This window comes from Parathielavia appendiculata, assembly GCF_033297405.1.
Source record: "Parathielavia appendiculata strain CBS 731.68 unplaced genomic scaffold N657scaffold_2, whole genome shotgun sequence".
NCBI lineage: Eukaryota > Fungi > Ascomycota > Sordariomycetes > Sordariales > Chaetomiaceae > Parathielavia > Parathielavia appendiculata.
The window spans coordinates 3,405,648-3,426,049 of NW_026944221.1; the positions used below are offsets into that span (position 1 = coordinate 3,405,648).

A 20,402-nucleotide genomic window follows, 5' to 3' on the forward strand; every position below is an offset into this window, starting at 1 on the left:
CTGGCTGAATGCTTGACGTGTTTGAATCCTGGGTTGTGATTGGACAGAGATATTTCGGCAGCTCTTGAGGGAGTCCGATATTCGTACTGTCCCCCTCCTGATGCTCGCACGTATTCAACCGCTTACGGCCGTACGAAGACTTCGCAGCCCAGCAATACCGTTAGTTCATCCGTACATCACAAGCGCAGTCTAGACTCAATTGCAGGCAGGAAAGCGAAGTAATTACTACTCTTACAATGTGTGATCTTCCGAGCCCTAATGCTGTAGTGCCTTACATTCAGCTTCGAAGACTTGGTTTACCAAGCCCGGAGTTGGGTGCAAGACCCGGGTCCGCCAGCTCTGCCCAGTTTCGAGCCTAGGCCGCACTCTCAAAGGTAGCAGCGTAACTATAACTAACCTCCAAATGCAACTATATTGTTAAGGGAATGAGCCAGCTTCATTATGCAGTGTAGATAATCCTTATTTTACGTCTTGGTGTCCTCTGATATAAAGAGACGGTTATAGCTATACTATATAATCCTGATGTAGCTGGTGCGGTCCGGCGCTCTACGTGAAGCAGTTAAATATTTGCGAAAATCCATTGGAAAACAGTACGAATATCGGGCTCGCTCTTAAGGCGAACCTGGCGACCTGGGTAGCCAACCCTCACAGCCTGTACTGAATCGAGGTATTGAATGACTCTCGGGTTTTCATGTGCTGGTTTGCCGCCCAGAAACGGGTGTCTCGAGTCTCATCTGTTTCTCTCTTCTTGATGGACCACACAGGACCGTGTTACTTTGTCCATGCATCAAATTCATTCAACCGTTGAGCTTCACGGAGATGGGTTCGATAATTCGGATGTCACAGTAACCCGTAACAAAGGGTGTCAGTATCAGCTCAAATCCACCGTACTACCTAAGTTAACCCTGGGTTGTTGGTTAGCGCGGTACTCATGTAGTCCAGGTGTTACACGTCGTGCATCTTCTTCACTTTGACCTACTCTTATCTTTTCGTTTCTTTGCTCTTCCAGATCCTATCTATCTTTGTCTTTGTCTTTCTCTTTCCCCTTCCCTTACTTTCTGTCTTTACATTCATTAATTTTTCCGTCTCCTTTTCATTTTCTTACGCTCCTTGATTTCACTTATTCATGTCTTCAGATAGTGTGACCCGCCATGTGCCACGCTTACGAAGAATCAGGGGCTGGATTGTACAGAATGCAGGCCAACAATCTAGAAGCATTCAGCTTAAACATTAGTGAAATAGCTACATCTTGAAGAAAATAAATGTTCTTCTCAGCATCTACCTAGAGGAGCGGTAAGTTGCGTACGAGGGTCTCTTACCATCTTTCTACCTACCTAGGTGGCAGACGGCTGCTCCTAACCATAAGACCCGGTGTCTCTGTTATGTGGTTCGTATGTACATACGTGATACTTACAATACCTACCTACCTTACCTAGCGAACCCCGCCAAACAGGATCGCGATTGGAAATTTACGGCTTGTTGCGATCACTGACATCGGGACCCGGCGCGACTTGTGAGCGGAAGCAGGCCAACATTGAATCGGTATCTCGATTTCACGCGCGTTTTCATGCGCTCAACTGCGCGATCTACTCGGAACTACTATTCAACGCGGTAATACGCTTCTATCTCCGAGAGCCGGACGCGACGAGAACCAAGGGCAATCAGATCCGCGCGACGGAGCAGCCGTAACCATGGGCAAGCTCATCCGTCTTGAGCTATTCAGTGCGTGCCGCCGCTATCCTGTTCTTTTGAGCAGTGAAGCTTACCTCGACCCTTAGATTTCAAATCCTACAAGGGTCACCATACCCTGCTGTTTGGGGACTCCTATTTCACATCCATCATCGGCCCAAATGGCTCCGGAAAATCGAATTCGTGAGTCGCGTACCTAATACATACTCCATGTCAAATCGCGCTGACACAGCTGCCTCGTGTTCAGCATGGACGCCATCTCCTTCGTCCTGGGTATCAAGTCGTCCCACCTCCGATCGTCCCACCTCCGCGACCTAGTCTACCGCGGCCGGGTAATGAAGACGTCCAAGATACAAGACGACGGGACCGCTGCGCCTGCGGCGAACGGGAATATCAACGGCCACGAGAATGGCGACGACGAAGATGCGTCACAACGGGCCTCCCGGAACGATCCGAAGACGGCATGGGTCATGGCAGTCTACGAGGACGATGCGGGCGACGAGCAGCGGTGGAAACGGAGCATTACGAGCAACGGCACAAGCGAATACCGCATCAACGATCGTGTGGTTACTGCCCAACAATACAACGAAGCGCTCGAGGAGGAGAACATCTTGATCAAGGCCCGGAACTTCCTCGTCTTTCAAGGAGACGTCGAGGCCATTGCCTCCCAGTCGCCACAGGACCTGACCCGCCTGATTGAGCAAATTTCGGGGAGTCTGGAGTACAAGGCCGAGTACGAGAGGCTCCAGGCAGAGGCAGAGCAGGCAGCAGAGAACCAAAACTTCCAGCTCCACCGGAGGCGAGGCATCAACTCGGAAATCAAGCAGTACCAGGAGCAAAAGAAGGAGGCCGAGAACTTCCAAAGGAAGACCGAGGAGCGGGACGAGGCCGTCGTCACGCATATCTTGTGGAAGCTGTACCATTTCCAGCGGGTCATGGACGAGTCCAGCGCCCAGATCCAGGAGCACCACGAGAACCTAAAGGAGTTCCGCCGTAATGTGGAGACCTTCGAGAAGAAGCTCGAGGCTGCTCGCAAGGAGCAAGCCACTGTGACTCGCGAAGTCAGCAAGATTGAAAAGAGCATTAAGAGCAAGGAGAAGAGCATCGAAGAGAGAGACAACAGCCTCGTCCCAATTGATGAGAAGATCACGCAGAGCTCACAGGATATGGCGACCCTTCGAAAGCGCATCACGGATGTCAAAAAGGACCGTGATGAGAAGACGGCCAATATCCAAAAACTCAAAAAAGATCTCGCGACGGTTGAGAAAGCACACCAGCAGTTTGAGAAGCAATGGGCCGAGACGCTGAAGAAGCAGGGCAAAGAGCTGAGCGACGCAGACCGCAAAGAGTACACCACCCTGCAGGCCGAGGCCATGAGGAAGACGTCAAATAACCGCGCAAAGCTGGCCAATTTGCAGCGTCAACTGAGGGGCGACGAAGTCACAGTGAACAGCTTGAAGGGCAAAATTGACAACTTTGAGGCGGCCGTCGAGAAACTGCAGAGCGAAGTCCAGGCGATTAAGGACCGCCGGAATGCCAGCCAGGACTCCGTCCGCCAAATAACCAGTGAGATCGATGCCAAGAAAAAGGAGTTCAACAGCGTGCAGTCTGAGCGGATTAGAATCAACAACACTCATACCGAGCTGGAGGAGAAACTCCGTGAAGCGCTGAGGAAGCTGGACGACGCCAACATGGGCCGAAGACAGAACGAAAAGGAGGCCAAGATGAGGAGCATGATCAGCGATCTCAAGCGCATATACCCCGGCGTCCGCGGCCGAGTGGGCGAGCTCTGCAAGCCCAAACAAAAGAAGTTCGACGAAGCTGTAGCGACCGCCCTAGGCCGAGAACTCGATGCGGTCGTGGTCGACACCGAGAAGACTGCCGTAGACTGTGTCCAATACCTCAAAGACCAACGATTTCCTCCCCTGATTTTCATCCCGCTCGACAACATCAAAGTCAACACCTCGAATCCCGCAGTCAAGGGTGTTTCCGGTGCGCGCCTGACCATCGACACCATCGACTTCGACTCTTCCCTGGAGCGAGCCATTGCCTACGCCTGCGGTGGCTCCGTGGTTTGCGACAGTCTGGATGTCGCCAAGGACATCGTGTACAAGAAGAAAATCCAGGTTAAGGCGGTAACTCTGCAGGGGTACGTGATTCACAAGGCTGGCACCATGTCTGGCGGTCGGTTACCCGAAGACAAGGGCGGGAAACGTGGCTTCGAGGAGCATGACGTCCAGAATCTGCAGCGACTGGTCGAGAAGTTCCGGAATGATATTGCCAACCTGCCTAGGCCAGGGAGGCGAGGTTCTGCCGAAGAATCTCTGCAGAACGAGATTGGCGCGCTCGAACAGCGTCTCCGACTCCAGCAGAGCGAGCTGGCTGCCTTTGAAAAGAACCTCAAAAGCAAGCAGAAGGAGCTTGACCACGTGAAGCGGGAACTCAGGGACTACGAGCCCAAGTATGCCGAAAAGGAGGAGGAGTTGCAGCGCACTCGCGCCACTGTCCAAAAGTTCGAGAAGGCCATCTTTGACGTCGAGGATAAGATCTTCGCCAATTTCTGCAAGAGACTCGGGTACGAGAACATCCGTGCTTACGAGGCTCAGCAGGGCAGTCTTGAGCAGGAAGCGGCCCAGAAGCGGCAGGACTTTGACGTGCAGAAAAAGCGCATCCAGAACAACCTGGCCTGGGAGACTTCGCAGCAGAACGCGGCCAATGACCGGGTGAGCGTAATGGAGGCGACATTGCAGCGGCACCAGAAGGATCTGGAAGCTTATCAGCAGGAGAAGGAAGATATTGAGGAAGCAAGGGCGCGAGATCAAAACGAGCTCGGAGCCCTTCAGGGGTCCCTGGACGAGCTAAAGGAGACGCTCGGTGAGAAGTCCAAGAAGCTCGCCGAGGCGAAACAGGATCTGCAGAAGAAAACCAAGGAGATTGACTCGAGGTTAAAAGAAATCAGCAACCTGGAGGCCGCGGTGCAGAAGAACAGTGCTCAGAAGTTTGCCTTGCTCAGGAGGTGCAAGCTGGAGCAGATCCAGCTGCCGATAAGCAAGGGCTCGCTCGACAACATCCCCAACGAGGATGTGCTGCTCCGCAAAAACCAAGATATGATGGATGTCGATGGCGAGGAGGACGAGGAGGAGGTGCTGGAGGCTGCCATGGACGACTACGGCATCGAGATTGATTTTGACGCGTTGGACGAGGAGCTCAAGAACGTATGTCACGTTCCTGTTTTTCGCTTGAAGCCTCCGCCAGTCATAGCTAACAACCGCAGCCTGATGACGATCTCGAAGAGAAGCTCCAGTCAAAGATCAACTCCCTGACCAACGAGCTCGAAAAGCTTAACCCCAACATGCGCGCCATGGAGCGCCTCGAATCCGTCAAATCCCGCCTTGAGTCCACCGAGAAGGACTTTGAAGACTCCCGCGCCGCTCTCCGCGCCGCCCGTGAGGCCTTCACCCAAGTCAAAGAAAAGCGCTTCGAGCTCTTCAACCGCGCCTTCACGCACATCCAGGAGCAGATCACGCACGTATACAAGGACCTGACGCGCTCCGACGCCTATCCGCTCGGCGGCCAAGCCTACCTCGACATCGAGGAAGATACCGACACCCCTTACCTTTCGGGCATCAAATACCACGCCATGCCCCCGCTGAAGCGCTTCCGCGACATGGAGCACCTCTCGGGCGGCGAAAAGACCATGGCCGCCCTCGCGCTGCTGTTTGCCATCCACAGCTACCAGCCGAGTCCATTCTTTGTGCTGGACGAGGTCGACGCGGCGCTGGACAATGCCAACGTGGAGAAGATCAAGAATTATATTCGTGAGCACGCCGGGCCGGGCATGCAGTTCATCGTCATCAGCCTCAAGCCGACGCTGTTCCAGGACAGTGAGAGCTTGGTGGGCGTGTATCGTGATCAGGAAGTCAACAGTTCGCGGACGCTGACGCTGGATGTGAGTTTCCTCTCTCCCCCCCTTCTTTCTGGTCATTAATCGTGCTGCGTTATGACTTACTAACTGATTGCTACAGCTGCGGAAATACGTGTAGCGGCGTCTCGCGGTGACGTGGTTTATGAGGTTCATTTGTATTTGAGCTAGCAAGCAACTTCTTCGCGGTCGGTTTTGAGACAAGGTGAATAGGACTGTTAGGGTCTATTACTCTATCCATCTAGCAAATATATGCCCCCGTACGCGTCGAGTGGTTATGCTTCTGTCCTTGTAAATTTATGATACAGCCGATCCCAAAGCGTATATCTATCCCAAATGCGCTCCATGTCCGGTCGTCCCCCAAACTCCATCCCTTACGACATGCGTGCCCAAATGCCAACAACCGTTTCCCTTCTGTAGGTTACCCTTTCGACTTCCAAACCATGTCGTCCGTTCCTCAAGTCCCTCTTTCTCCGAATGCAGTATCGACGGTCGAGCTTCTCGGGTGTGTCGTGCAGATCAACGCCCATCCATAGCACGCGATCCGAATCTTGAATCCCAGTCCAACTTCAATGCCTCCGATTAACTCCATGCCCCGAGACTCCTGATCGCCACCATATCCATCATCAACATGTCGACTCGCGGTGTGCCGCGGTAGACGCTGGTGAACATGGCGTGCAAATCGACGCAAAGTCCACGGAAATCATCCAAGCCTAAACACGAGTCCCACTCCAACCCAACTCCAAGTCCGCCCCTTGAGCTCCCGGTTCCTCGTCGACCAAAAGTCGATTTGCGGTGAGCGGCGGTAGGCGTGTGGTGCTTATATGCTGGCATGCAAAACGCAGTCGATAGGTCGCTCTCCCACATTTTGGTGGGCTGAGTATTTGCAAAGGACAAGCCAAACCGCAGAACAGCTGAACCGCAAAGATCGTCGACCGCGGAAAATAGAAGCGGCTCTGGGCTGAAGGTGTCACCTTCTTGTGCCAGGCTGCTTACTGCTAGTCGAACGGATGTACTTTCGCCCTGATGAGCTCCAGTTAGTCTCGGCGTCAAAACAATGGGAGGTCAAGCATTGTCCTACAATCATGCGAGCGTTGGTACCAAACGATAAAATCCGCTCAGACGACGTCCTCAAACTCGAACTGTTCGTCGTCCTCCTCATCCTCCATCTTGAAGCTCATGGCGGCGCCCTTTTCGTCCGCCGTCTCGGCTGCGGTGTCCAGCTTGACGCGTTTGGCCGGCAGCATGTCGTCCTCCTCGACGTCGTCGTCCAAGGGGCGGTCCAGTGGTTCTTGGGTTTTCATCATAGCGAGCAGCTCGGATTTTGAACTGGGGACGGTGGTCTCGGTGATCCACGACGGCAGCTCGTTTTCTTTGGCGAGGCGCTCCTTTCGCTTGCGCTGCTCCATCCTCTCCTGCTCCATGTCGTCCGAGATGGTGACCTGCATAGTTTTGGGGCCGACGTTGGCGAGACCCTTGACGGCCGAGGGCTTCATGCCAAACAGGCTGCCGGGTTCAATAGGCACGCTGGCGAGGGCCTCATGGGTGGGCTCGCGCACGATGGGGCGGGCATCCTGGATGGCCTTGTCGAAGGTGCACTCAGGCACCATGATGCGGTCGATTTGCTGCAGCATGTCGGTCATGAAGCGGAACTGGTTGTTCATGCGCGAGAGCTGCTGGTGCCCCGCCGTGTCGTGCTCCCTGAAGAGCTCCAGCACGGTGCCGCAGCGCTGGCAGAGGAAGCCGGCGGACGAGACCTTATCGAGCACCTCGAGCTGGGTCCACTGGGCGCGGCAGCGCGGGCACGAGTACTCCTTGGACTCGTCGGCGGGCTGGACGCTGCCTTGCATATCCTTGTCGGTCTTGTAGACGCGCCACTTGATGGCATCGATAGTCTGGCGGTAGTCGATATAGTAGTAGGTCCGGTTGATGGGGCGCGACTTGCCCTCTTGTATCTCGGGCCGTGTATGGACGACCAGGAAGCGGGCGTCGCGCAGGCCAGCGCACAGGCGGTGGAGGTCTTTGAGGTTCATCTTCATGAGGTAGGCGAGCTCGTCGTCGCGCAAGGCCGAGTGGGTGACCAAGGCATCGACCACGAGTATCTCTTGGGTCGTGTAGAAGGCGCGCATGACGGCGCGAACCAGTGTCTGGACAACCTCCATCGCGACCTGGTTTATACGCTTTGGTAAAGCGGAATAGGTTGTCGGTGTTGAAGGACCAACAGTGTGGTAGTTGTTTGAGAGTTGAGATGTCTTTTTGAGTCGTCGACTTCCAGGTCGAATCTTTCGGTTCACAAAGCGAGCGTCTGGTGATTGTTTGGAATGAGTTCCAGGATTGTGATCCTCTTCGTAGAAGAGTAGCGGGAAGAAACGCGCGGGCAAAAGACCTGTTGACAACGAGTAGTTATGCCTGCTTGCGTCGGTTTCTGTCTGAATGACAAGAGAAGAGAAGACGAGGGAGCCTAGGCTGAGGCTGACGGCTTTTATGAGTGCGCGATACTGTGTTGTGGCGGCACCGCGCCAACAACCTGCAATTTCTTTCGCGGAAACCACGAGGTCAGAACAAACAGCTAGTGTGTCAATTCTACATTAGAGGCATATGTAACTGAATTTTAGTCCGGCTCCTAGCTCGTTATATGCAGTTTCCGGGCTTGGAGTGCAAGTCGAAGGCAGACGTGGAAAGGCAAAATACGTATATAGTGTAATTCTATAAGCTTGCACACAGTGCTCGCCAAGCCCTTGTCTTCGGAACCTCTCAGTCGCAACGTCGTCATCCTGCGAGGGCTCTCAATGTGAGTGGCCATTTCATTCTCTGCATGTTCGGTCGAAACCTTGAAGAGGAGCCCCACGCCGATCCGGCGGCATCAGTTCCGGAATTCTGGAAGGTGCACGTCACTGAAACCGCCGGGATGGGACGCAGTCAAAAGATGCTCACCGCACTCGACCTGGGTCGGCGCGTCCTAGTTGGCAACCGTTTTGCTGAACCCGCAGTTATGCTCTGCTTTGCTTGATTTGACTTACGCCCCCAGAAATCTCTTACGGTATTCATCTTGCTATGGTGCCCGCGGTGCTTTGCTGAGAAGTTCTGCCCGATGCCCCAAGAGGTCCCTCCCACAACCTGTTTCATGAAATTCCGAATGATCAATCGACACGACTTGGGGCGACGCCACCTGGATCTGCGAAGATGGCTTCGAGTAGTCGACTTCGAAAGAGGTCAGCTAGCAACATGACGCTCAGCTTCCCCATCATCTTTCTTCTTGCTACCAATCTTAACTCGAAAGAACTCCAGGATCTCGAGGAACAAATCCCCACGCTCACTTACGATATCAACGAAGCCGAGATCGTACTGGGCAAGGTGTTCCGCAAGGAGCGAGCACTATTTGAGCTCAGGAAACATAGGCTCATCACCGAAGAGGTCGAACCATCAGAAGCTTCCACCTCTGCATCCCATGGCAGAAAACGCGTTAAGCTGGATACGCCTGCCCTGGGCAGCTCTGATTTGGACTCGGACACGGCATCGGACGGCGAGATCCAGCGGCGCCTTATCGGGTCAGCTCCTGTCAGCCCCACCGTCAAGGTGGTGAAGCTGCCCTGGTTCACCGAGTCGGTCAAGGCAGGAGAAGTTCTTCCGATGGACGACTATCTCGTATACGAAGGGCACAAGGTGCCAAAGACCCCGGTGAAGTCCGCACAGCCCCTGCCGGCCGAAATAGCGGCACAGGTCATGAAACGCGCTGCGGCCGATGCAGGCGCTCTCTCCAGAGGCAGCCCACGGGCGACATCATCTCAGGGGAGACGGGGCGAGACTTACACCAGCCATCCCGTCCGGCCCGCCCTACTTAGGCAGACTACGTCAGAGCATGAGATAGACACGCAGTTGCCACCAATACCAGACTACCTCCATACTACGTATTCGTGCCAGCGTCCAACCCCTGTCCATCCTCCAAACGAGGCCTTCATCAAGGAGCTCACCAAAATCAAGACGGCCCGGACATTGGTTGGGGATCATATAGGGGTGAGAGCTTACTCGAGCGCCATCGCCACCATTGCTGCCTATCCGTATAGCATCCAGACGGCACAAGGTAGGAACAGACACCCTGTCGTACCCATGCATTTTCTCCCGGCTAACATGCCCACACAGAAGTGGCAAGGCTCCCAGGCTGCGGCAACAAGATTGCCCTGCTCTTCCAAGAGTTCAAGGACACGGGTCAAATCAGGGAGGCGCGCGAAGACGAATCGGACCCCAAGCTGGCCGTGCTCATGCTCTTTTACAACATCTGGGGCGTGGGCGAAACAACAGCGCGCGACTTTTACAACCGCGGCTGGCGCGATCTTGACGACATTGTCGAGTACGGCTGGGACACGCTAAACCGCGTGCAGCAGATTGGCGTCAAATACTACGACGAGTTCCAGCTCAAAATTTCGCGGGCCGAGGTCGAGTCCATCTCAGCCACCATTCTGGCGCACGCCAACGCGATCCACCCCGGGTTCGAGATGGTCATCGTGGGCGGCTACCGGCGGGGCAAGCTCGAGAGCGGCGACGTCGACGTCGTGCTGAGCCACCGCGACGAGGCCGCCACGCAGGATTTCGTCGGGCGCATCGTCATTAACCTCGAGCGCGCCGGCTACATTACGCACACGCTCTCGCTCACCACGGCCAACTCGGAGCGCGGGCAGGTGCCCGTCAGCTGGAAGGGCGACGACAAGAACAAGAAGGCCGGTGCGGGGTTTGACACGCTTGACAAGGCGCTCGTGGTGTGGCAGGACCCGGTGTGGGACAAGAATGAAGAGGGCGAGCCCAGGAGGAATTCGAACCCACACCGCAGGGTCGACATCATCATCAGCCCCTGGAAGACGGCCGGGTGCGCGGTGCTGGGGTGGACGAGCGGGACTACGTTCCAGCGGGACCTGCGGAGGTACTGCAAGAAGGAGAGGAGCCTCAAGTTTGACAGCAGCGGGATACGGAGCCGCACGGATGGGTCGTGGGTCGATTTTGAGAGCGGACCGGACGGTTCGCCGGCGCCGGATATGCTGACGGCGGAGCGGAGGGTGTTTGCGGGGCTGGGCTTGGTATACCGGCCGCCAGAGGAGCGGTGCACGGGGTGAATGATTTGGATATGGAGTATCTTAGGATATAGGCGTTCCTGGATGTCCCCGGTGCCACGGATCTTGCCGATGATGTGATCGTAGGACGCATCTCGTGATCGGCGAAAAGTGCGAGACAGCCAGTGGGAGGCCAGAACAGCTCACTCTGGCCCCAACTTTAGCGGGAGGGGCCGCCTTCCGGTTACCGAGCTGCACGACATGTTGCATTCCCATAAAAACACCTAAAACTTCAGGTTCGAGCATCACCACCATCAATCAATTGAACTCGTCGTCCGTCTGTCGGATTCGGCGAGAACGAAGCGCGAAGGGACGTCAAGTGCTGAAATGCCGTCGGCATGATTCCGTGCCACGGACACTTTTGGTCGGCGTCGGGCAGTCTTGTGCCCGCCAACCACGACCTCATTGGTCAACTGATGGCCTGGGCTGGAACAAAACGTGTCCGGGATGGGGCATTCCCGCCGACGGACAGTTACGTAGCAAGCAGAAGCCAACAGAAGACCGTGGCATGATCAAGGCGTTCTATTTGAACTTGTTGCCGTCTGTCTACCTTTGGCGTCAATTCATCAACTGGCATCTCACAAAACAACCCTCAGCAGATCTCTTCTCAGTACTTGGAGATTCCAACAGACCCCAATCTAAATCAAACCAAACAGTCGTCAAAATGACCATCATCACTGTTCCCAACGGATACGGGTAAATCGTTCATCGCACCGCGCATTTCCTGAGCCTACGACTTCCAAACTAACCATGTAACCCAGCTACGTCCTCCTAGCCGCCAGCTCGACCGCGTTCCTCAACACCTTCCATGCCATCCTGACGTCCACCCGCCGCAAGGCTGCCGGCGTCAAGTACCCCATCACCTACGTCACCGCCGAACAGGCCGACAAAGATCCCAAGGCGTATGCCTTCAACTGCGGTGCGTCCTCCATTCCCCCTCTTTCCTATCTTAAAACTAGAAGACTGATGGACAACTGTCTAGCCCAACGCGCCCACGCGAACTTCACCGAGAACCTGACCCCGTTCCTCACCGCTTTGCTCATATCCGGGCTCAAGTACCCCGTCTACTCAGCCGTGCTTGGCGGCACCTGGGCCTTTGGCCGCGTCTTGTTTGCGCTGGGCTACACGTCTAAGGGCCCTCAGGGACGGACGACGTATGTGCACTCTCAAGACTTTTTGCCGTTCTTGTGGTGTTGCTTGCTAATCAACCGGGTGATAGGGGTGGGTATCTTGCCTCGCTCAGTAACATTGTTCTGGCTCTTGGGGCTGCTTATACTGCTCTGGGGTTTGCGCTAGGTTGGTAAACTGGGGACTGGAGTGGTGATTGTGAGGTGCACATACTGATTTGTTGCCGTGTATTATAATGGACGGGATGCGTATATGTGTAGGCGAGGAACTTGTCAGTCTTTTAGAAGCTGTTTATATCACTGAAGAGCTGTTTGTGGTCGTATCTGCTCTGTATTGATTATGTGGATCATAGCAGACGATGTCTACGGCCAAAAGGTAAAAACTTTCAGATTCAGCAGTCTTCCAAGCAACTCGTTTGCTTCCCCCATTCCCCACTCCAGCCTATACTCGGGCTCGGGCTCGGGTTCCGCATAGCCCTCCTTCTGCTCCCTTTGCCTCTGCCCCGATCTCGACCGGCCACGCACTGTTCCCTTCCAGCTCGCCCACTCGCCTTTGCCCTTCTCCCATCTCAACAGGCCACGCCCAATCTCCTTCCACCTCAAACACAGGCTCCCGCAGCCAGCAATCTTCCCTGAGCCCGTCCACCGTTGCCCACGGCGAGTACAGCGCCACCGGCCGTCCCGCGCAATCCGTTGCAACCCACCTCTCCTCCCCAGGCAGCTTCTCGCTCAGCAAAGAAACACTCTGCTCGAACCTAACTCCAGCTGGAGCCGGCCCGTCACCTGGCACGCCGCCCCTATGAAGCCCGCCAACACCATCGCTCTCATCATCCTTACCCAACGCCCGGCTCTGCACCCCTTGCTGTTGAATCGGATATCCTTGTAGCTCTTGTTGCTGTGGTGGTTGTTGTTGTTGTTGATGTTGACGATAATGAAGTTGAAGACGACGAAGGGCGTGAAGGTCCCAACTCCTACGCCGCCGCCCCCAACAAACCTTCCTCCTCTTCCACCACACGGCCAAGGCCCAGGAAATAAGCCCGGCCCCGACGACCCCGCCGACTGTGCCGCCGATGATGGCGCCGGTACTGCGGCTACGGTAACTGCTGGCGCCTGAGACGGTGGAGGCCGGGTCGTCGCTTGGGCGGAAGGCGTCGCTCGAGAAGAGGTATTCCAGGGGACGGGATGAGAAGCCTGACGCGGGGGTGCGGCCGCTTATTTTGAGAGAAACGGGTTTAGTTATTGTTTCTGTTCGGTTTTTGTGGTAGTAGAATTGCAATAAGAGGGATAGGAGGCGGGAAAAAGGGGAGGAAGGTGAGGTGGAAAAAGAAAAAAAAAAAAAAAAAAAAGGGGGGGGGGGGGGGGGGGCGAATGCGAAAGCTCACCGGCTAGCCCTCTTTCGCTAGGCGAAAGAGGCCTAGCCGGTACAAAACCTTCGGGAGTGTTTACTTCGCGGGGCTAGGGCGGCGTTGGGCGGCGGTTATCGTCTTTTTGTTGCCATGGGGCTGGCTCGAACTGGCGAACTCAGAGAGCCATACGAACAGGATCCAAGGCCCGGGGCATTGCCCCGACCACCGCTGTCGACCGTTAGGCTACTAGGCGGTGGTTGGTGCAATCTGGGAATACAGACCTTCTACATCAACCACCGGCTGGTTCTCACCGGGCAAAGTCTTTCATCCGAACTGTTGCTGTCTGCCTACCTCGCAGGTGATTCGCGGGAGACTGGCCAGGGGCCTGGGAGATGGAAGGAAATGCGATGGGGAAACAATAAGAGCGGCAATGAAGAGAGGGGGCGGAAAAGACAAGGATAAATCGTTTCGATTCATGAGAGAGAAGAAGGAAAGCGAAAATAAACTCACTGGGCGTTGTAGTACTCCTGGATTCTGGGCGCCGGGGGCTGCGGTGACTGCTTTGCCCGGTACGCCGCACTCCATGTCAGGGTGCTCAAGTCAAAGACGGCCAGTCCCTTGGAAAAAGGATCGCGCGTCTGGAAGCCGGCCCTGTACGAGTCGTTGCCGGCTTCATGCGCGGTGTCGACGCCGCCGATGGTCAGAATCTGGCTGCCCCCAACCGCGTTACAGCTCAGTCCGTGGCGGGGGTGGGCTGCTGGGTAGTCCGCCTTGGCCCAGTGGAACGCCGGGAGGGTCAAGACATAGGCGCTGTCATAGGGCGTTGCGCCCGCGCCGAGCTGGCCGTCCCAGCCGCCGTAGACCAGAATTTCGTGCGTCCGGTTGCTCGATACGGCCCCGGCAATGCAAAAGTCGGTTCTGTATTGGGGGATGTCCCCGGTCGTCTTCTGGTGGTACCACCTTTGGGCCTCGACATCGTAGACATGAACAGTTTCGAATGAACTATTGCGGTTGTCCAATGCCTGGTTCTGAGATCCTCCGACAGCAATCAAAATCCCCCGGTCTCCCCAATTGGGGACGTACACCATCCCGGCAAAAAACGGGATTCCTCCTCGAGGTTCGATGCCGCTCGCATCGAGCATCTGACTGTCCGAGATATCGTATGTATTGAAACTGCTGGGGCGTTGGGCCGCTACATCATTTCCTACAATGTTTGTCAGCCACTGTGTCAACGCTGACTGCCGAGGCATCCTAGTGGGTTAGACGAACCAACCAAAAGAAAACCATAGCCATGCCCGCTGACAACGAGGGCCTTGGAAGGCCTCGGCTGACTCGTGAACCATTCATGAGCGCTTCCGTTGAGGCTCTTCCAGGAGCCACCGGCCGACTCTCCCGGCGTGAAAGACCACAGTCCTTGGGGTGAAAATGCTTGGTCCCCAAAGCGTGGCGTGCTTCCAGCAAAGCCGGTGTACAGTACTCCTTTGCTGCGGTCGACCCATATGCCCCCGTGACTCAGGTTCGGGACCCCGGTGGGCTTAAGGCTGGACAACAAGACGACCGAATCATTATTCCAGTCGTTTGAGAGGTCTATCGACAACAATGTGTTTGCTGTGAATGCGTCAGGCGCCGACTGCCGATGAGCTCAGAATGACAATCCATACAGTACTGGTACGTAATATCCTCGCCCTTTTTGTAGGACACCTCTCCGCCGTCGATGTAGACTCGCCTGTTCAGCACAACAGCTTCGACCGTTAGCAGCAACAGTCAAGAATTTCTGACAGTATGATAGGCTTACAAGAGTGGTATGCCCTTCTCAGGAAGGTTGAGGTGTCAACCACGCCGTCTGCCTGTCTCGAAGACAAGAGGACATGAGACGGATGGACATGCGGTAATGCATGTACAAAGCTTAGAGCAAACAACAGCGACATCGAAGTAGGATCCAATAGTTGGAAACAATACAGAGGTTGCTGCCAAGGACAGAAGAAAGGTGCAGCTTCAGAAAAGAATGAAAAGATGCACAGGCCTTTGAGCCCGAGCACAAAATCTGCAAGACAGGCTTTGGACATTCCGCAGCAGCTTGCGAAGCCTCAAGCCGATGCCCGTGACTGCTAGTGTGCCGTGTAAAGCATGACTGCAACTGAGCGTCATGGCGTGTTCTGACCCAAAACCTACACAGTAGAGCAGATAGACGTGTCAATGCAGTCAATCTTGCACAGACTTGCCATGAACCGCCCGTTCCCATCTCTAGGGCAACAAACCATGCTCCTAAGATATGACCCTGCGGCTTTCATTTGAATATCCGATTTCGAACACAAAAGGCCTACCGTGCGCCGTAATTATTGAGTATCGAAGTCTTCTACGCAGAAGAAAGTTTGACAATACATTCGGGTGCGAGAGAAAAAAGCGGCAAATGCAATAGATTGAACATCTCAGCGTGACATGGTTTACTCAATCGTCCAAATATAACCTGACTGATTGTGACCGCGGTTATCAATAAAGAGCATCTGGCTTCCGTCATCCGGGAATTTCGTGATGTTCACATTGGTGTTGAAGTGAGCTGATAAGGCTTGATTGGGTCTGTGGGTCTAATTCCAACTGGAGAGTGGGAACGTCCATTGCCAAGGCAGGCCCCGGTCGACACAGCCACACAAAATGAGCCACACAGCCATTGCACCTTCGACCTGGAACTTGTCCTTTTCAGGGAGGGGACAACACTCTGGCGCCCGAGAGCTTGTGCAAGCGAAAGCGGGCAACACCTCAACAAGACAACTTGCGATTTGAGCAGCTGTTCCAACAGGCATTGCTCGTCGGAACTGCTCCAGCGCTCGATTGATCCCATTTCTTAGTGTCATTGACACACAGTAGCTCCTGCGCCCGAGTCCAACCGATTTGCTCTGCAAGGTGCGCCCGCCACTTTGACTTCAACAAGGACTCGACGCTGATGACAGCTTGCATGTATATAGCCCAAGGACACGCCTCCGTCTGCAGCCCATTCGAAACCACCAACCCGCTCTTGACAACAATATTCATCATCGCCGTCCAGATTGGGGCGTGTCGACAACACATCCGTTGCCATGGACTACGATGCCCTTAAGGAGCAGTGGGGTGAGGTCGAGGATCGCGATGGAGTCCGCCTGAGCTGGAATGTCTTCCCAAGCACTCGCATGGTTAGCTCGCCGTTCGCCGCCTGACTGCAGGTCTTCGCCTCAGAAGCTGATCCGGGTATTCAGGAAGCGTCGAGATTGGTCGTGCCCATTGGCGCCCTCTACACTCCTCTCAAGGAGAAGCCCGACACGCCCTTGCTGCACTTCGAGCCCGTCACTTGCAAGCAGCCATGCCGCTCAGTTCTGAACCCCTTCTGGTAGGCATTGCTCCCCGCTCACAGCCGGCCCGGGGCATTGATGCTGACGATGCCTCCAGCCAGGTCGATGTGCGCGCTCGTCTCTGGATTTGCCCATTCTGCCTGTCGAGGAACCCGCTCCCGCCGCACTACAAAGATATCACGGCCAATGCTATCCCTCCCGAGCTGCACCCCTCCAACACTACCATTGAGTACAGGCTGTCGCGACCGGCCCCCAGCCCGCCCATTTTCCTCTATGTCGTCGACACATGCCAGGAGGAGGACAGCTTGGCTGCCCTCAAGGACTCGTTGATCATGAGCCTCAGCCTTCTGCCCGAGAATGCCCTGGTCGGTCTGATCACCTACGGAACCATGGCCCAGGTGCACGAGATTGGCTATACAGAGTGCGCCAAGTCGTACGTCTTCCGGGGCAGCAAGGAGTACACCGCCAAGCAGGTCCAGGAAATGCTCGGTCTCATACAGCCCGCCCTGCGCCCGGGTATGCCTGTTCAGCCGGGCCGGCCCCTGCCAATGGGGCCCGCCGCCCGCTTCTTACTCCCAGTTGCGCAGGCTGAGTTTCAGCTCACCAAGGCGCTCGAGCAGCTACAGAGAGACCCTTGGCCCGTTTCTAGCGACCGCAGGAACCTGCGCTGCACCGGTGTTGCCCTCTCGGTTGCTGTCGGTCTGCTCGAGACATCCTTCCAGAACGCCGGTGGGCGCATCATGCTCTTTGCTGGCGGTCCTGCTACCGAGGGACCCGGCATGGTCGTTGGCCCCGAGCTGAGGGAGCCCATCCGGTCGCATCACGACATTGACCGAGACAATGCCAAATACTACAAGAAGGCGCTCAAGGTATGTGCTCGACTGTCACAGAAGGGGGATAAGAAGGCGAGAGCAACTGACATAGACGCCAGTTCTACGACACACTTGCCAAGAGGACCGCCCACAACGGCCACACCATTGACATCTTCGCCGGCTGTCTTGACCAAGTCGGTCTCCTGGAAATGAAGGGTCTCTGCAATTCGACTGGCGGTCACATGATCCTCACGGACAGCTTCACATCGTCCATGTTCAAGCAGTCGTTTATCCGTATCTTTGAAAAGGACGGGGATGACAACCTCTTGATGGGCTTCAACGCAGTTTTGGAGGTCCTGACAACCAAAGAGCTCAAGGTCACTGGCCTCATCGGCCATGCAGTGTCTTTGAACAAGAAGTCGACTTCGGTTGGAGAGACCGAGTGCGGCATTGGCAATACCTGCTCATGGAAGATGTGCGGCATTGACCCCAACGCCAGCTACGGCATTTACTTCGAAATTGCTCAGGGAGGCGCTTCACAGCAACAGCAGAGCCCTGGGAAGGGCATGATACAATTCCTCACCTACTACCAACACTCGTCGGGCCAGTTCCACCTCCGCGTTACCACAATTGCCCGTAATCTTAGCGGGCCAGTTGGGGATCCAGCCATTGCGCAATCGTTCGATCAAGAGGCTGCCGCCGTCTTGATGTCGAGGATTGCCGTCTTCAAGGCCGAGGTTGATGATGGGCCCGATGTGCTTCGCTGGGTGGATAGGATGCTCATCAGGCTATGCTCGAGATTTGCCGACTATCGCAAGGACGATCCGTCATCCTTCCGCCTGGAAAAGAACTTCACCCTCTACCCGCAATTCATGTTCCATCTGCGGAGAAGCCAGTTCCTCCAGGTCTTCAACAACTCTCCGGACGAGACGGCATTCTATAGACATGTGCTCAACCACGAGGATGTCAGCAACTCGCTCATCATGATCCAGCCCACCCTCGATTCGTACACGTTCGATCAGGAGGGCGGGCAGCCGGTGCTCTTGGATTCCACATCTATCCAGCCAACACATATTCTCCTCCTCGACACTTTTTTCCACATCCTCATCTTTCACGGCGAGACCATCGCGGAATGGAGGAAGGCCGGTTACCAAGAACAAGAGGGCTACGAGAACTTTGCAGCCCTTTTGGAGCAGCCCAAGGAGGATGCCAGGGTAAGCTCTCGTTGGTCCCCACATCAAATTCGGAGTTATTCCACTAACAATGCGTCACCCAGGATCTTATCACTGACCGCTTCCCGCTTCCCCGGTTCATTGTCTGCGACCAGGGCGGTTCACAAGCGCGCTTCCTGCTTTCCAAGCTTAACCCCTCAACCACACATACGTCGGGCGCCGGAGCATACGGCGGCGTTGGGGCACAAAGTGCTCAGACAATTTTCACGGATGATGTGTCGCTCCAGACATTTATGGAGCATCTGATGAAGCTGGCGGTTAGTGGCACCAACTAGATGGCTTTGGACCGGATGAGGACTGGGTGGCGGAGGATGAGCCTGACCGGCTGGTTGAGTGACAGGCAGCGTAGGAGGACGGCGTGATGGCGGCTGTAGGCATTTTTAGAGAAGGCTTAGTGTGATTGTCCAGCGTCGGTGTTAAGATCCAAACGGATATGGGCTAGATGCTGCGCCCTTCTTGCGAAACCCCAATTCTCGTTGAAGGATTTGGTGAATCCTTAATTGCACATTTGTGGTTGCATGCCGTCCACATTTAGCTAAGCGGGGCCAAGAATGCTGTGGCTGGAAAGGCCACCCCAGTGTGGCTGCAGCTCCTGCTCCCCGCATCCAAAACTTCTCCAGCCACGCGCCTCGAAATCTTAGGGCAGCCAAGGAAAACCCACAACTGCGATTTTTTCGATTTCGTCGACTTGATACTCGGCACGGCTGCACCCCTTCCAACAACACCACCGAGTCGAACCTCTCATAACCAGCCGTCACCATGCGTAAGTTGTTGCCGGTCGAAAATGTTCTCTGGAATTCTCAGAATTGCTAATTGCGCAATGTGCAGCTCCCAAGTTCGACCCCAATGAGGTTAAGGTCATGTAAGGACACGCTCCTCCAACGCCTCTCCGTTCCCGATCGACCGTTTGCGAATGCGCTCGAGAGGAAACAAGAAGAACAGGTTCACTGACGATGAATGCTCCCTGTAGCCACCTCCGGGCGACCGGTGGTGAGGTCGGTGCCTCTTCGGCTCTTGCCCCCAAGATCGGTCCTCTCGGTCTGTCGCCGAAGAAGGTCGGTGAAGATATCGCCAAGGCGACTGGTGACTGGGTATGAGCAGCCCTCCCGCGAGAAGTGGACAGAGAGGAACGATGGTTTTTTCTGACGATTGCGATTGCGCTTCCCGGTACAACAGAAGGGTCTTCGCGTGACCGTCAAGCTCACGATTCAAAACCGCCAAGCCGCCGTCTCAGTCGTTCCCTCAGCATCCTCGCTCATCATCCGGGCGCTCAAGGAGCCCCCCCGCGACCGGAAGAAGGAGAAGAACATCAAGCACAACAAGTCGGTTTCCCTGGACGAGATCATTGAGATTGCGAGGACGATGCGGTTCAAGTCCTTCTCCAAGGACCTGAAGGGGGGCGTCAAGGAGATTCTGGGCACCGCCTTCAGCGTCGGCTGCCAAGTGGACGGCAAGAGCCCGAAGGCGATTAGCGATGCGATTGAGGCGGGCGAGATCGACAGTAGGTCCCCTCTGAGTCCCTGGCTGAGGAATGTCCTATGTGACTTGGCCTGGCATTGTGGCTATGAGAGCAGATCAATCCGCTGACACACTCTCACAGTTCCTGAGGAGTAAATTCGTCATCAACGAAGGTCGGTTTGGGAATCCTTGGCATGTGATTAGGAGTTCAGGGCTTGCTTTACACCAGGCTTGCCAGACAACGGCAAATCAAATCAAAAGAACGATTTCATGGCCGAGTGTGGGCGTGTCTTGCCAGACGCGGCTTCTGCTGGGAAGGGAAGCTGCCAGCCGTGTCACCAGCCACACGATCTACCAAATTCTCCCTGATGAAACTCGACCGAGTTTGTCC

General features: G+C 55.3%; 8 protein-coding genes across 8 annotated transcripts; 5 read left to right on the plus strand and 3 right to left on the minus strand.

The window, feature by feature from the left end:
* The first annotated feature begins 1,375 nt into the window (after positions 1 to 1,375).
* Positions 1,376 to 5,920, plus strand: N657DRAFT_641957 (RecF/RecN/SMC protein). Its single transcript, XM_062792245.1, has 5 exons — positions 1,376 to 1,722; positions 1,779 to 1,872; positions 1,937 to 4,904; positions 4,964 to 5,638; positions 5,715 to 5,920. The coding sequence occupies exons 1-5, from the start codon at positions 1,692 to 1,694 to the stop codon at positions 5,730 to 5,732; spliced, it is 3,786 nt and encodes a 1,261-aa protein (XP_062651666.1). The 5' UTR covers positions 1,376 to 1,691; the 3' UTR covers positions 5,733 to 5,920.
* Positions 5,921 to 6,729: 809 nt separating this feature from the next.
* N657DRAFT_631621 (uncharacterized protein) lies at positions 6,730 to 7,773 on the minus strand (the record flags this gene model as incomplete). Its single annotated transcript, XM_062791074.1, has 1 exon — positions 6,730 to 7,773. One exon carries the CDS (start codon positions 7,771 to 7,773, stop codon positions 6,730 to 6,732), a length of 1,044 nt encoding a protein of 347 aa, XP_062651667.1.
* A 1,063-nt stretch (positions 7,774 to 8,836) lies between these two features.
* On the plus strand, positions 8,837 to 10,716 carry N657DRAFT_631622 (Nucleotidyltransferase; the record flags this gene model as incomplete). The annotated part of the gene is made up of 2 exons (XM_062791075.1): positions 8,837 to 9,692; positions 9,752 to 10,716. 2 exons carry the CDS (start codon positions 8,837 to 8,839, stop codon positions 10,714 to 10,716), a joined length of 1,821 nt encoding a protein of 606 aa, XP_062651668.1.
* Positions 10,717 to 11,314: 598 nt separating this feature from the next.
* On the plus strand, positions 11,315 to 12,252 carry N657DRAFT_641962 (membrane-associated proteins in eicosanoid and glutathione metabolism). The gene is made up of 4 exons (XM_062792246.1): positions 11,315 to 11,409; positions 11,475 to 11,632; positions 11,696 to 11,867; positions 11,933 to 12,252. The coding sequence occupies exons 1-4, from the start codon at positions 11,378 to 11,380 to the stop codon at positions 12,015 to 12,017; spliced, it is 447 nt and encodes a 148-aa protein (XP_062651669.1). The 5' UTR covers positions 11,315 to 11,377; the 3' UTR covers positions 12,018 to 12,252.
* A 1,440-nt stretch (positions 12,253 to 13,692) lies between these two features.
* Positions 13,693 to 14,687, minus strand: N657DRAFT_566669 (uncharacterized protein; the record flags this gene model as incomplete). Its single annotated transcript, XM_062788444.1, is given in 2 exon segments — positions 13,693 to 14,437; positions 14,452 to 14,687. Coding segments are annotated over 2 exon segments (981 nt in total), but the record flags the coding sequence as incomplete, so codon positions are not given.
* An 86-nt stretch (positions 14,688 to 14,773) lies between these two features.
* N657DRAFT_613035 (uncharacterized protein) lies at positions 14,774 to 15,252 on the minus strand (the record flags this gene model as incomplete). The annotated part of the gene is made up of 2 exons (XM_062790403.1): positions 14,774 to 14,928; positions 14,982 to 15,252. The coding sequence occupies 2 exons, from the start codon at positions 15,250 to 15,252 to the stop codon at positions 14,774 to 14,776; spliced, it is 426 nt and encodes a 141-aa protein (XP_062651671.1).
* Positions 15,253 to 15,969: 717 nt separating this feature from the next.
* On the plus strand, positions 15,970 to 18,967 carry N657DRAFT_641964 (uncharacterized protein). Its single transcript, XM_062792247.1, has 6 exons — positions 15,970 to 16,087; positions 16,150 to 16,353; positions 16,417 to 16,547; positions 16,607 to 17,378; positions 17,441 to 18,535; positions 18,598 to 18,967. The coding sequence occupies exons 2-6, from the start codon at positions 16,261 to 16,263 to the stop codon at positions 18,826 to 18,828; spliced, it is 2,322 nt and encodes a 773-aa protein (XP_062651672.1). The 5' UTR covers positions 15,970 to 16,087; positions 16,150 to 16,260; the 3' UTR covers positions 18,829 to 18,967.
* N657DRAFT_705239 (uncharacterized protein) lies at positions 18,900 to 20,140 on the plus strand (the record flags this gene model as incomplete). The annotated part of the gene is made up of 4 exons (XM_062797380.1): positions 18,900 to 19,316; positions 19,382 to 19,415; positions 19,524 to 19,644; positions 19,730 to 20,140. Exons 1-4 carry the CDS (start codon positions 19,313 to 19,315, stop codon positions 20,138 to 20,140), a joined length of 570 nt encoding a protein of 189 aa, XP_062651673.1. The 5' UTR covers positions 18,900 to 19,312.
* Between the last annotated feature and the right edge of the window lie 262 nt (positions 20,141 to 20,402).

Bases quoted from the DNA above. Each gene is read 5' to 3' on its own strand.
- N657DRAFT_641957 (XM_062792245.1), top strand. From the start codon at position 1,692: ATGGGCAAGCTCATCCGTCTTGAGCTATTCA. The intron at 1,873-1,936 runs GTGAGTCGCGTA...CCTCGTGTTCAG, and splicing joins GGCTCCGGAAAATCGAATTC to CATGGACGCCATCTCCTTCG. The intron at 4,905-4,963 runs GTATGTCACGTT...TAACAACCGCAG, and splicing joins TGGACGAGGAGCTCAAGAAC to CCTGATGACGATCTCGAAGA.
- N657DRAFT_641962 (XM_062792246.1), top strand. From the start codon at position 11,378: ATGACCATCATCACTGTTCCCAACGGATACGG. The intron at 11,633-11,695 runs GTGCGTCCTCCA...ACAACTGTCTAG, and splicing joins GGCGTATGCCTTCAACTGCG to CCCAACGCGCCCACGCGAAC. The intron at 11,868-11,932 runs GTATGTGCACTC...ACCGGGTGATAG, and splicing joins GGCCCTCAGGGACGGACGAC to GGGTGGGTATCTTGCCTCGC.
- N657DRAFT_641964 (XM_062792247.1), top strand. From the start codon at position 16,261: ATGGACTACGATGCCCTTAAGGAGCAGTGGGGTGAGGTCGAGGATCGC. The intron at 16,354-16,416 runs GTTAGCTCGCCG...CCGGGTATTCAG, and splicing joins TCTTCCCAAGCACTCGCATG to GAAGCGTCGAGATTGGTCGT. The intron at 18,536-18,597 runs GTAAGCTCTCGT...TGCGTCACCCAG, and splicing joins AGCCCAAGGAGGATGCCAGG to GATCTTATCACTGACCGCTT.